General features: G+C 41.9%; 1 protein-coding gene across 2 annotated transcripts in view; it reads right to left on the bottom strand.

Moving 5' to 3' along the window:
- SLC4A4 (solute carrier family 4 member 4) overlaps window positions 1-15,174 on the bottom strand; it is a 380,068-nt gene that overhangs the window by 23,843 nt on the left and 341,051 nt on the right. For both annotated transcript variants that reach the window (XM_062198724.1, XM_062198725.1), the window contains 2 exons: window positions 4,132-4,310; window positions 2,953-3,025 (listed from right to left, as the gene is read on the bottom strand). In XM_062198724.1, coding sequence (XP_062054708.1) covers window positions 2,953-3,025; window positions 4,132-4,310 — 252 coding nt within the window. The remainder of the gene's footprint in view (window positions 1-2,952; window positions 3,026-4,131; window positions 4,311-15,174) is intronic.

Below are 15,174 nucleotides of genomic sequence, written 5' to 3' on the forward strand. Positions count from 1 at the left end.
TTATCAGGAGATATGAATCCTGAATGGAAGGCACAGCCTAACCTATTGAAGTCAGAAATCTCAGTTGCCAATGCTTGATCATTTTATTCTTGCTGTTTGTGTTAGGTTTTCCACGATGTCTTGGAGACCATGTTAACAAAGCAATTTCACTTTACACGTGTTGGGCAAAACCTTGCTTAGCATCCATAGCTGCTGACAACACCTGTTTCACTGCTCTGACAATAACTCTGTGGGTTAACCCGAAGTTGCCAGGTGGAAACAGGCACAATCGTGGAGACTGGCAGCTGAAGAAAGGTGAGTGAAAGCCCACCAGGACCTAGGAAAGGGCAAAGAAAAAGCCAGCTCCTGCTCACCAATCCCTTGGATCTTTCTATCACCTTACTCTGACTTCCAATCTGTTCCTGGGGATTTTAAGGTGCTTTGCATATCAGGAACAGAAAACAGTCACTGGAAAGAATAAGAGGGCTTTCAGCTTTAACTCCTCTGCAACCATATTTGGGTGCAGGGTGAGAAAGCAGAAATAGATGTGGCACCGGAACCCCAGGTTCTAGTCCCAGTGGGGCGCCGGATTCTGTCCCGGTTGCTCCTCTTCCTGTCCAGCTCTCTGCTGTGGCCCGGGAAGGCAGTGGAGGATGGCCCAAGTGCTTGGGCCCTGCACCCACATGGGAGACCAGGAGGAAGCACCTGGCTGCTGGCTTTGGATTGGCGCAGTGCATCGGCCGTAGCAGCCATTTGGGGGATGAACCAACGGCAAAGGAAGACCTTTCTCTCTGTCTCTCTCTCTCACTAACTCTGCCTGTCAAAAAAAAAAAAAAAAAAAAAAAAAAAAAAAAAAAAAGCTAGGTCTTGTGTTTCTTCCTAAAAATAGCAATTTATACAGTATCTGTTCTCTGTATCCCTTTGGAATCATACTTGATTACACAACTGACAGATCCTCCAGCATTAAAGCCAATTTGTTGTAACACACACACACATACACAACTTTTAAACAAATCTGGCTTTTTTGGATTAGTACTCTTAAATTATGATTTGATATTGGATTAATGAAAATAAATAACAAACACTAACAGAAAAACAGGGGGGTGTGATGAGTCCATGCGCACTGAAGAAAAGGCTTCTTTTCCTGCCTCAATAGTGACTAAGTCCACAGAGACCCCATCAAGCTTGCTGTTGCACTGTGTGAGCTCAGCTTAGTGAACCCTGGGGGTGGGAGACTTGGATCTGTCCCAGCCCCCCAACAGTGAAGGCTGCAATGAGTTCCCTAAAACTTCTCTCTCCAGATGAGTTCCCTTTGCCTGTGAGGCGAAGCCGCCATGAGACATCTCCCACAGCCGACGTGCTGGTGTCTCTAAGGGGCTGGAGGCACATGAAGCATTTTTGCAGTGGATTCGACACTGTGAAACTCACTGCACCGTCAAGCCTACCCCGTACTCGCGCTGCACCGGCAGAAGGGACAACAGACTTCCCTCTGTCCCTGCAGAATACGGCTCTGTACTCGGTTAAGATCCTCTCCTTAATCTTAATTCTTCATGTGTCACATGAGATGAATCTCCCTTCATGAGCCCAGTCAGAAATCAATGAATCCAGTGAGCAGACATCATGGAAACCAAGGACAAAGGATGAATAATTAAGTATTTTAACTGTTTATCAAGTACTCTATGCATAACATATGCACTAGTCTGATCACACTGAAGGCAAAGGCGATCTTACCCACAGCTTAAGATATTGCAGTTCCACTTTCCACAAATTCATCTTAATGGCAGTGGATATAAAATTTGCCCATCTGAGAGAAAGGGAGGGCTTCTGCTTTTCATTCTCTGCACTTCTATACTGCTTGAGCCCTTTAAGAAAGGATACTGCTCTGCTGTGTAAGCAAATGGGCGTCTTCAAAACTTTGAAAATCAGAACTCTGCCATGAAAATTTTCAAAGAACAATTTGGAAGAATAGTGCTAAGAGCGGCTGTTTACTGTCATTAGGTCTATAGTTTTTTACTACATTACAAAGCATAAGATAGAAATCATCAGTTATTGGCTAGCATTGTTTATATAACAGAAAAAAGAAAATATATCACAAAAGCAAATGGGAAGCTTCATGAACAGTTATACAAGGAGACTTCAAAATTTTCATGGAAAAATAGAATTAAAAGATGTTTATATTGGTGTGAAAAGGATTTGAAATCCATGCACAGGTTTTTCATGATACACATTTTCCATGAACTTTTTGAAGTCCCAGTGTGTACTGACCTTTTCCCCTTTAGTTCTATTTCTGCTTCTAAACGAGTGTTTACATCTAGTCTATAGTTATCCATTGACAAAGATCTCTACCTTACCATTCAAACCTATATACTGACTCCGAACTTCTTAAATCATCCACCACATAATTTTTCTTCTTCAAAAGTTCACTTCTAAAGTTTTCTAATTATAAGTCAGTGATTTTACTCTAATCCTCCTTTGCAGACTACTAGGTTTTTTGGTCCAAAGAAAATAGGAACACAGAAATAATTAAAAACAGAAGAAAAATCTGAACATGATCACTTTAAATCACTTGTGTTCTCCAGGAGCCTAATGGAGGTAGGGAGATAAGACATAGCTAAGTAATTGGAGGCAATGGGAGGGAAGGATGTATAAAAGGAGAAAAAGAATAAAAATGTGTGTGTGTGTGTGTGTGTTGAGGAACCCTTCAGATTTAACTGTATGAAGCTTGTTCTCCTAGTTGGAAATTGGTAAATTCCTACGGTTTAGCCAAGTAACTGCAAAAAATAATAAGGGAAGGGGTGAAGAGGTGAGAGGAAATTCGAGATAAAACTGTTTTGAAGTCCTCTGTCTACCTGACCCCTGCCGCCGTGTGTTCTTAAACTGAGGAGAACCTTGCAAGGAATTGCACCCTTCACACATCCACTTATCTGTCACTGTTCTGAGATGGAGGAAGAGGCAAGTGTTTCTCATATTTACCTTCAAGATGGGAGCCATAAAGACTGACAGACCAGTCAGAATAAACACAAGGGTTCCAGTGACTCTTTGTTCCCTGAAACCAAATCAAAAGATTACCAATCTACCTCTTGTTCTCATCAACATGCTCTCGTTTTTTTACCTTCATAAAAATCAAAACAAAACGAAAAAGATCACATATTGACTGAATCAGTGTTTGCCTAAAACAGCAAAGGTGTTCATAACCTGTAATTAATATTTCAAGGACAGCATGTAAATTAAAAATAACTATTTAAAAATCTTAAAGCTACTGCAAACTATGATGAAATTCATTAAGAAAAAAGTGATCTTATTAAATCTTTTGCTCCCTTTAGAACTAAGAAGGAAAAACTAATTGCTTTTGGTTCATCAGTTACTGGCCTCTTTGAAGCCCTTATTTTTTAAACAACTTGTCCTGTGTGTAATTGTACCTTCTTACACAGGAGACAGATATTACATTGTCCCACTTCCTCATTGACAACCAGCTCAGGGAAACTTCATGGGCGCGATAAATCACATCAATCTAATTTCCAAGTCTACAACAACAAGAGTACTTTTGACAAATATGATTCCCATCCAACAAAGCTCCCCCACCCCTAGGAAAGAATCCCACACTGGTATGGCATGGCAATCGGGATTCTATCCCATGAGCTCTGCAGCCCATGCGCTTAGGAGCAGTCAGCTGCAGAAAGTACTCCATCAATATAAGGGTCCTCTGCTATTGTCATCGGTGGCCATGTAAATTTAACCCTGGAGGTCAGAAATTCTCAATGCTTTTAGGGACAGAAAATGAGCTAGAAAACAGTAATTCCTTTCCCTTCTGTAGAATCTTAAAAATTTTTATGCAGACTCAACAGTTCGGGGACCATGATATATGATTGTGATAGAATAAGTACTGCAGAGCCCAAATCACCTGTGCATTGAAGAAAATGAATCACCTGCTTGCATTTTTATGTTGCATCATTTAGCCTATTGTTAATCAAGGAAAATTTATATTATCATAAGAACTGAACTAAGAAAATTATTGAAAACATTTTCTGATGAAAACATAGTCTGCAAACATAAGACTAAAGCAATCATCATCAGCTCTCTCTCCTCAAACTCTGTCTGTTTCCTTATGATTGACACCTAGCTATGTGCACAATGTGCTTTGCTCTAACACACCTTACTCCTAGAAATTTCGGTTGTTCTCCAGGCGCAGACGTCTCTGTCTCCATCTTCAAGCTGTCGATGTGAGCAATGGAGATGACGGTGGCTGCCACGTACCATGGGAGAGCCATGAAGGAGCATACCACCATGAGGATGGCCACCCAAAAGAGATCGAGGTGATACCCAGCTCCTTTCTGCAGAAAGAGAAAACACAATCAAAATACTCATGTTTGCTAGGTAGTCATATTTCCACATGGGAAAATCATCAAAAGAAATGGACTCACTTTGCTTGATCAAAATATCTACTAAAGGGTTAAGCTCCTTGATGGAAGGGGTTTCATCCTCTTCACTTTAGTCCCCCTAGTAACTAAATCTTCTATAGTTGCTATAATAGACATCTCCTATCCTATGACTCTGAATAACTATTTCACTTAGATTTAATGCATAGGCTCACTTATTACTTGTTCATTGTTAATTATCCTCTCTGCATTCAGTTTTGTAATCAGGACAATAGAGACATTGAAGTTAACTACTTTGAAGTTACTGAGAGTAGGCAATGAAGTAACAGGCAGAACATCTTGTTGTAACTTAAATGGTAGCAGTTGCTACACAGTAGGAGCTCAATAAATAATGATAATAGCAGGAGCCTTATTGATTGTTAATGGTAACATATGGTAGGCACCTTAAAAGCAAGAGCTCTGCCTTCTCTGCTTGCAGTGTTTAGCAGGGTGCTGTTCGTGAGGATGCTGTGCAGTATCTGTGGACTAAAGATCCAGCAGCAGTCCTGAGAAGGTATGTAAACTGCTTCTCGTTTTTCATGGTATATAAAAGTAACTGTTTAGCAATCTACTACCCATCATCATTAAGGTGATTAAACTTAATCAGAGTAGGCTGACTTCAAACATGACCCAGTAGTCACAATAACATTTACTGACAGGAAGAGGAGACAAGGTAACAAAAGGTCTAGCTCTTTTACTCACTAAATAAATATCATTAAATGTGTCCACAGTGTTATTCTCTGGCTCTATTTCTCTGCTCTTATTTTATGAAGAAATCAAATGCTTTATATTCCTATGGAGCCTGAGAAAATGAGGAGTCCATTTGCACAGCATGGAGGCAGCAGCACCAAGTGCCAGAATATGACCAATCCAAAGGAAGGGAGAGGTTGCCTTTTAAAATGTGATTTATACTAGGAACCCAGTGACTGTTATCATTCAGCTCCTGTTACAGTTCATCAGAGCACCACTCTCCTCTCACTGAAATGCCAAGATTTCATTCCTGGCGTGCACACATGAGTCTAATCCTATTCCCTGGGAACTCATTGTAGGCAAGGGGAGCTGACACAAGAAAGAAAAGCATGTTTTCACTTAGTCCAGGATTGGCTGAGAACAAAAATCTACTTGGGAGACAAATAGACTATTATATGTTCATAAAAGCAGTCCATCTGAGGAATGCTCAAGTCTGAATCCAGAGGGCAATAAGGTAGGGGGAAGGAAAGAAAAGGTAGCAGTAACTAAAATACATTTTCAATCATCTTTAGTGAACTGATTATCATAATAAAACCGTAATCTCAACAAATATTGTCTGCCAACTTAGTGCCAGAAATGTTTTTATGTGCTGGGGACACAGCTGCGAAAAAAAAACAGACAAAAATGACTATCCTCATGGAGTTTCCAGTCTGCTGAAGAAGAAAACAATAAACAACATAAATAAATAAACGGGGGCAGCGCTGTAGCCTAGTGGGTAAAGCTGCCACCTACAAGTGCTAGCATCTCATATGGGTGCTGGTTTGAGTTCCTGCTGCTCCACTTCTGATCCAGCTCTCCGCTATGGCCTGGGAAGGCAGTACAAGATGGCCCAAGTCCTTGGGCCCCTGTGCCTTTGTAGGAGATCCAGAAGAAGCTCCTGGCTCTTGGCTTTGGATCGGCACAGCTCTGGCCATTACAGCTAACTGGGAATTGAACCAACAGATGGAAGACCTCTCTCTCTCTCTGCTTTTGCCTCTCTGTAACTCTGTCTTTCAAATAAATAAATAAATCTTTAAAATAAACAAATGGCATAGTGTCATAAATAGTTGTATATGTTAAGGAGAGCTTTCAGAACATTTGTTTGTACACTATGATGGAAAACTAATGCAGAGTTTCAAATGGAAGGGTGACTTGAGGATTAGCCTGTTAAGCCACGGCGCCGGCCTAAAGGTTTATTTTTTAAAAAGACAATAGTGTGCAAACATTCTCCTGATGGGAAAGTGTGCACTCTTAATTAGCAATGAAAAAATATAAAACTGTATTAATTGGTATACATGAAAAATATTTGGGGCTGGAGGAGAGCAAGAACACAGGCTAGAAACCACATGGTTTCAAAGCCTTTGTTGGAATAAATCACTCAAGTGCATGTTTTTGATACCAATGCAGTCATTTATAGGCAAAATCCTCAAACCTTTGTCACCAAAGAAAATAACCTATGTATGTGCACACTGGCCATATCAATAGGTCAAAGGAGAGCTGTTGCAGGAAAGTCAGACACACACATTACTGTAAGCCACCTCAGTGCTTTCTTGATCTGTTCCAACTAAAATAAATTTGAAGACAAGCAAAGGAGGCCCCATAATACCAATGGGGTGGAATGAGGACTTTACGTAGACTTTAATGGTAACTATGCATAACCACCAGAATAAATAAAAGTGCTGAGATAAAATAACCACACACATTAATAATTACCCTATGCTCTTTGATCTACTTCCTTCCAAAAGTCTTCTCTTTAACCATGTTGTGACTTCTCTATATTCTTTTTTTTTAGTATCTTTTCTTTTTTTTTTATTTAGTAAATATAAATTTCCAAAGTACAGTTTATGGATTACAATGGCTTTCTCCCCCCATAATTTCCCTCCCACTTGCACCCCTCCCATCTCCCGCTCCCTCTCCCATTCCATTCACATCAAGATTCATTTTCAATTATCTTTATATACAGAAGATCAATTTAGTATATATTAAGTAAAGATTGCATAGGTTTGCACCCACACAGAAACACAAAGTGTAAAAATACTGTTTCAGTACTAGTTATAGCATTACTTCACATTGGACAACACATTAAGGACAGATCCCACATGAGAAGTAAGTACACAGTGACTCCTGTTGTTGACTTAACAATTTGACACTCTTGTTTATGGAGTCAGTAATCTCCCTAGGCTCTAGTCATGAGTTGCCAAAGCTATGGAAGCCTTTTGAGTAAGTTACCAACATGAACCACAGGCTGTGCCTGGTCTTCCCTGAGCTCCTTCTCCAGCCTCAGCTTTGTCATTGCAGCCACACTCATTCCCACCAGATTACTTCCTCTAAGACCTGAACACACACAGTGGTTCCTTTGCCTGCCTGGAACACTCTCCACTCATCCTCATTTAGCTGATTCTTACTGATGTTTTAGATTTCAACATAAGGGCCACTGCCTCAGGGAAAACTGTGTGCCTCCTGGACACATCATCATCTCTCCTTCATAGCACCACACTTGCAATATCATATTTTGAATCATTATTTGAATTCAGCATCTCTCCATCGTGAACTCCATGAGAATAGGACTATGTGCATTTTGGTTCAACAGTGAAACCCTAGCATCTAGCACAGGGCTCACTACGAGGTGGACACTCTAGATAAATGTCTGATAGATACATGAATTGATCTTCCCTCATCCATTCAATGGAACTCTGCTAGACTTTAGAAGTAAAATTACAGATAATGTGTAGTATTTGCCTTGAGGAGCAAGACAAAACAACAGGTATCTGTAACACCACAGTAGAAGTGAGCCCAGAGTGCCAAGGGTGTGCCAGGAGAGTGCAAATCAGAGATGATTTGCATTGGAGGGAGTATTTGAGTCCTAACATGTGAGCCATAGCCAGATGGAAGATGAGATCCAAAGAGGCAAGAAAAATATCTCGGCAAAATGATGAGCCATTTTGAGTAAATATAGTTGAGCTGGGGCAGTGGAGAAGATGGGACAGGTAGGATATTAACCTAGAGAAGGTAAGAACTTTTATGTCTTGTTAGGGCTTTGAAAGAACACTGGGAAGTCATTGAGGGGGTTTAGGCAAGCAAATGATAGAATCATATTTCTGTTTAGAAACATGATTCTTGATTTCTAGGTCCACGGAAGTGGTCAAGATTGGAGGCAGGGGACAGGCATGAGGACACTGCCATCATCCATCCTGGAAATGATGTAGTTTAAAGAAACAGCACCGATGAAAGACAATGGGCACTTAGGGGAGATTTTTAAGAGACTAAGTCCAAAGAGGAAATACAAAGCACTTGCTTTGCCAGGTTTCAACATGCAAGGTTCACCATGTCTACTGCAGTATCTTACTATGTTAAACCCTGCAGACATACTAGCTGAAAGGATGGTAAAATCTATATCCCAATATTCATGGTTTCCTTAAAGACCTCAGAACCCAGATGGTTGTATTAGAGAAGTGATTCCTACAAAGTAATCTAAATAAGGATGAAAATAAGCCACTTCCAAGGCCTCACTTTTAGCTAAAAGTATCTGAAATAGAAATATTCAAATAGCGGCACTTCAAAAATATAAAGCATCCAGCAAGAAATACAGAAGACAGCATTAAAAACAAATCCCATGAGAAATCTTTCACCTGTTCCTTCCCCCTCCTTCCCATTGCCCCTCTATATTTTAGATTTTCCTAATTTCTCTCCTGGATTACACAGTAGCCTCCTCCCCTCTCCTTTCCTCTTAAACCTTCTCCATCCACCCTCACTGCTTCCAGAAGGAGTGTTCAAAATGCAGTTGTGATACCATCAAGACCAGGCTGGGCTATCTGTCATTGACCAGGGGAGGCCAGCTGCAGGTGCAGGCCGCAGAGGACAAAGCAGATCTCCAGGACCTCTCTTAGCTCTGTGGGTGGTACCCTGACTGAGGCCTGAAATTCTCCCTTCTTAACTGGGCCTTGCATATTGTGCATTCCTGTCACTTCCCTGGGTGCCACTCTTCAAATTGGCATTCTATTTCTACTCCTTGACATTTGTTTAAATCCAGTTCTCTCTGGATGGGCATCATGGTACTGTGGGCTAAGCTGCCACTTGGGCTGCCTGCATTCCGTATGAGAGCGACAACTGGAGTCCTGGCTGCTCTGCTTCTCATCGAGTTTTCTGCTAATGCCCTCTGGGAGACAGCAGGTGATCGCTCAAGTATATGAGTCCCTTCCGCCCATGTGGGAGACCCAGATGGAATTCTGGGCTCCTGGCTTCAGCCTGGCCCAGCCCTGGCTGTTGTGGCCCCGGGAGAGTGAACCAGTGGATAGAAGACTGATCTTGTTATCTCTCGCATGTGCTTGCTATTGCTATCGCTCTACCTTTGAAGCAGATGAAAATAAGCATTTTTTTTTTAAATCCATTCTTTCTCCCCAGGGACCAACTCATAATCCCCCCTCTTCATTCACACTACCCAGCACCCATCAGCCCTCGACTCTGCGCTCACCAAAGAGGTCCCTACTTCATTCTTGTCCCTGCAAATCTACTCCACTCACAAGACTCATCTTAAAATCTAAATCGCTCTGGGACACTCCCTGAAAAACCCTCCAGTAGCTTCCTTGTTTCACTTAGAATAAAAAGTAAACACTACAAAATTGTCTACCAAGTTCTACATCAGTGTTTCTTCCTCAAACTCTTTTGCCCTTACAGGGTACATCTGGCAACACCTGGAGAAGTTTCTGGTCATCACTGCCGGGGGAGAGGGCCTAATGGTGGTCTACTGGCTGCTCAATAGTCTGTAACTACACAGGACAGCCGGTGCCAGCAAAACACTGTTCACATTTTCAGTCATGCTGAGGCTGAGAAGTTTGGTTCCTTGTGACATGTGATCTGACCCTACTACCCACTGTAACCCCACTGGCCGGCTATCTGTTCTGCTATACACCAAACTCTTTCTCACCATACGGCCTTTGCTCATTTTTTTTTTTAACCTGGAATCCAAATATAGTTTGGGTTAGCCAAATTTTTCCCATGAAACATTTATTGAATAAGCAGTATTACTAAACCTTATTTAATAACCATTTTACTGACCACCTATTCTGTGCTAGGCCCTGTATTAAACAATAAATAAGACAGAATATCTACCCTTCAAGGGATTATTAGTTGAAGATAGCCATGAAAATAAATCATTTAATTACTCAAGATAAATATCTTCTGGGGGCTGGTGCTGTGGCAGAGCTGGTAAAGCTGCTGCCTGCAATGCTGGCATCTCATATGGGTCTCAGTTCAGGTGTGTCCCGGCTGCTCTGCTTCCTATCTGTCTCCCTGATAATGGCCTTGGAAAAGCAGCTGAAGATGGCCCAAATGCTTGGGCCCCTGTTGCCCACCTGGGAAACCCAGATGAAACTCGTGGTGGCAGCCGGCGCCGTGGCTTAACAGGCTAATCCTCTGCCTTGCGGCGCCGGCACACCGGGTTCTAGTCCCGGTCGGGCGCCGGATTCCATCCTGGTTGCCCCTCTTCCAGGCCAGCTCTCTGCTGTGGCCAGGGAGTGCAGTGGAGGATGGCCCAAGTGCTTGGGCCCTGCACCCGCATGGGAGACCAGGAGAAGCACCTAGATCCTGGCTTCGCATCAGCATGAAGCGCCGGCCACAGCGGCCATTGGAGGGTGAACCAACAGCAAAAAGGAAGACCTTTCTCTCTGTCTCTCTCTCTCACTATCCACTCTGCCTGTCAAAAAATAAATAAATAAAAAGAAACTCGTGGTGGCTCCTGGCTGAAGCAGCCTGGCCCAGCTCTGACCATTGCGGTCATCTGAAGAATGAACTGGCAGACGGAAGATGTCTCGCTCTGTCTCTCCCCCTCTCCGTAATTCTGACTTTCAAGTAAATAAATAAATAAATAATCTTTTTTTTTTTTAAAGGTAAGTGTATTCCTTTGTGCACAATATGAGGCACAAAGAAAGGCACAGTCTGGCCGGCGCCGCGGCTCACTAGGCTAATCCTCCGCCTTGCGGCGCCGGCACACCGGGTTCTAGTCCCAGTCGCGGCACTGATCCTGTCCCGGTTGCCCCTCTTCCAGGCCAGCTCTCTGCTGTGGCCCGGGAGTGCAGTGGAGGATGGCCCAAGTGCTTAGGTCCTGCACCCCATGGGAGACCAGGAGAAGCACCTGGCTCCTGCCATCAGATCAGCGCAGTGCGCCGGCCGCAGCGCACCAACCGCGGCGGCCATTGGAGGGTGAACCAACGGCAAAAGGAAGACCTTTCTCTCTGTCTCTCTCTCTCACTGTCCACTCTGCCTGTCAAAAAGAAAAAAAAAAAAAAAAAAAAGAAAAGAAAGGCACAGTCAGTTCCAGCCTTGGTGGAGATAGGTGGTGAAGCGGAAACATTTGCTCAACTTCAAGGCAGAGACCATAACATAGAAAAATGTTTATCTTCAATATCTAACACAAATGTTCCTTACAAGCCAAGAATGCAATATATGTTGAAATGATTAAATATGTTCCTTAAAGTTAAAAAAAAAAAAGTCCTTGTCTTCTTGAAAACAAACCCAAAAAATGTACCTTCTGAAACTAGAGATTATGTTAAGTACAAGGGCAGGAAGTGAAATGATTTCCTTTTGAAATTGTGTAAGCTTTCCTAATATGAGCACAGAGCAAAAGTCATTAGGGACAAATCCATAGGAATAAAAAACCTATGAGAGAAAACAGCTAGCCCAGCAGTCTAAAGTTCACCTCTGGTACACAGACGACAACAAAGGAAGGGACAGGATCAGGGCATGTACACACAGCCTCATGGCATAAATTCACATGCTTGGAGCCCTGGGTGATCCAGACAACACGGTGGTCTCAAAGCCAGGATGCAGAACTTCCCACCAAGGAGCTCACAACTAGACCGAGGGCATCAGACGTGTGCACAGATGAGAATGCTCTCTAAACAGTTTCCAGAAGTTTAGAAAAGTTACTGGAAAGTTCAGAGGAAGAACTGTTTATGTTCAGAGTGAATCTTCCAACTCCACTGCACTTCCTGTGGTGCTGACATCTAAGGAGGGCTTTGAGCAGTACGAGCATGCACTTTGAGAACAGGAGATGGGGTTCATGGTTTTCCATTATCACTCATTTCACACAGCATGACAGCCCTGAGAACCAAGCAGTCAGAGACAATAAAACTCTTCAGTATGTGCTCATTGGGTCCACCATATGGAATTGTGGTGGGCCATGTAAGAGCTGAAAATGGGAGTAAAATATGATTCCTGAAAACATTTTGGTCCAGCAAGAATGATAATTATACAAACTAAATACCATATAAGATATCATGTGGCCAATGCTACAAACTAATATAAATATGAGGGTACTTCGAAAAGTTTGTAGAAAATGGAATTAAAAGGTAAGTTTATTTTGGTACAGAAAATCCTGAAATCAACGCATATGAGGGACTTTAAAAAATTCTTGGAAAAATGGATGTTGTGACAAAATTATACATGGATTCCAAACTTTTTTCATCAAAATAAATTTATGTTTTCATTCTATTTTTCTACAAACATTTTGAATTATATGTACTAACAAAAAAAAAAAGATAAATCATATTAGGAGTGGAGAAAGGCTACATGGGGAGGTTTTCCTATATGGAGGAAGTTACAGCATGAGAAGGATCTGATGTACACCAATCACTGAGGAATGGGGAGCAAGAGCTTTGCAGGTGTATTACCCAGCCAAAGTGTCAGATCGGAGGAGAAACGAGCGGATCATCTCACTGGAGCACTCTAGTATTGGGAGAGAACCATTTTACATTTAGGTGGGACCCATCTTGCAAACAGCCTTAAACCCCACGCAAAGGCAAATGAACGTTCTTCAAGGGTTTAGAGGTTCAAGGTGTGAAGGTTTAGAAAGGTAGGACTGGGGACCGGTGCTGTGGTGCAGTGGGTTAAGCCTCCACCTGCAGTGCCAGCATCCGATATGGGTGCCGGTTCTAGTCCCGGCTGCTCTTCTTCTGATCCAGCTCTCTGCTATGGCCTGGGAAAGCAGTAGAAGATGGCCCAAGTCCTTGGGCCCCTGAACCCACGTGGGAGACTCAGAAGAAGCTCCTGGCTCCTGGCTTCGGATCAGTGCAGCTCCGGCCATTGCAGCCATCTGGGGAGTGAACCAGCGGGTGGAAGACCTCTCTCTGTGTCTCTATTCTCTGTCTGTAACTCTGCCTCTCAAATAAATAAATAAAATAAAATCTTTTAAAACAGAAAGAAATATAGGACTGGGGGCCAGTGCTAAGGTGTAGTGGGTAAAGCTGCTGCCTGCAACACAGGCATCCCATATGGGTGCTGGTTCCTGTCCCAGCTGCTCCACTTCCCATCCAGCTCCCTGCTAATGTGCCTGCAAAAGTAGGGGATGGACTGATGAGGTCTTTGCTAATTATATACTGAAGTGATCTTCTGTATATAAAGAGAATTGGAAATGAAAAAAAAAAAAACAAAAAACAACCTGGTGTTAAAATGGAAATGGCATAGAAAATTAATTATTTTGAAAAAAAAAATTATGTAGGATCTCTGTCTTTAATGTGCTGTACATTGCTATTTAATGCTATAATTAGTAATCCAATGGTAGTTTTTTCACTTGATGTTGCTATATGGGCAAAATGTTGAAATCTTTACCTAATATATACTAAATTGATCTTCTGTATACAAAGAGAATTGAAAATGAATCTTTACATGAATGGAAGGGGAGAGGGAGCGGGATGGGGGAGGGTTGCGGGCGGGAGGGAAGTTATGGGAGGGGGGAAGCCATTGTAACCCACAAGCTATACTTTGGAAATTTATATTCATTAAATAAAAGTTTAATAAAAAAAAAAAAAAGTAGGGGATGGTCCATGTGCTTGGGCCCCTGCCAACCACATTAGAGACCCAGATGAAGCTCCTGGTTCCTGGCCTCAGCCTGGCCCTGCTCTGGCTGTTGTGGCCATCTGGGGAATGAACCAGCAGATGGAAGCTGTCTGTTTCTGTCTCACTCTCTCTATATATATCACTCTTTCAAAATAAATAAATAATCTTTTAAAAATATAACTAAAAATATGAAACTTTAAAAAAATAGTGTTTGGAACAAATCAATGGAGACTGGTTATTAATTCAAGGCTAAACCATTAGATGGGTCTTGACATGAAATAAGAGGACTGGGATCTAGGGTTAGGATAGTAGGACTAGAAAGGTAAAAATAAAGACAGGGCATGGTAATTATCAAATTTTTAAAAAATGTATTTTACCCCAAAATATATCAGAGAAAATCACTGCAACCACCCAATATCTATTTCTAGACAACGATGTTAAATAATTTCTCCTTCCCACATCCAATCTATAAATGTTGAAACCACTTCCCTTTAAGAATGACCTCTGGCTTTGCAGTCTGAAGCTCAGCTTGCCAATGGCTCAGGGAATGATCTTGGGGAGGTCATGACCTTGTTGACCTGGGTTTGCTTTTGAACACTCTGCAGGGATAATATGGGACATAACTAACCAAGATGATGGCCAAAAGCAGCCAAGTACCTTGGTGTTCCTACATCAATTCAGAGCTGTTCAGCAGAGCGGAAAGGTGGATCCTGTCCCAAGCAGAGCAGACAGCCAGGGCCACCTGACACACAGCCAACACAAATGCCACCCAGAAACCATGCTGCTTTTAATATCACAATGCCTCCATGTCTCCCACTGTTCCAGGTTTCTCTTTTGAATCATTTTCATAGCAGTTAGGGTCCTTTACAATTTCACATAGAATCTCCTATTTTCACATTCCATAGCTTTCCTTTTCTCATAAAATGTGAACAAAATCGTTTCCATAGTGAAAAGCCTCTGATTCATGGTAACGTGATTCAAAGGGACAGCATTTATACTATAACACTATTCAAAAGAATGGCTTCAAATAATCAATTCCCAAAGTGATGAAAACTTGCTTTTATATACTTAACCCACATTTTAAGAGGAAAATATTAATATAACTTCATTTCCTAATATTCGCCAAGAGGAACAAGGGATTAAAAGTTTTATGTATCTTGTCAATCCTAAATTTTCTAAATTCTAAATCTTGAATTTTATCAATGAGAAAATGAGCATA

The sequence above is a fragment of the Lepus europaeus genome, chromosome 8, assembly GCF_033115175.1.
Source record: "Lepus europaeus isolate LE1 chromosome 8, mLepTim1.pri, whole genome shotgun sequence".
Lineage (NCBI taxonomy): Eukaryota > Metazoa > Chordata > Mammalia > Lagomorpha > Leporidae > Lepus > Lepus europaeus.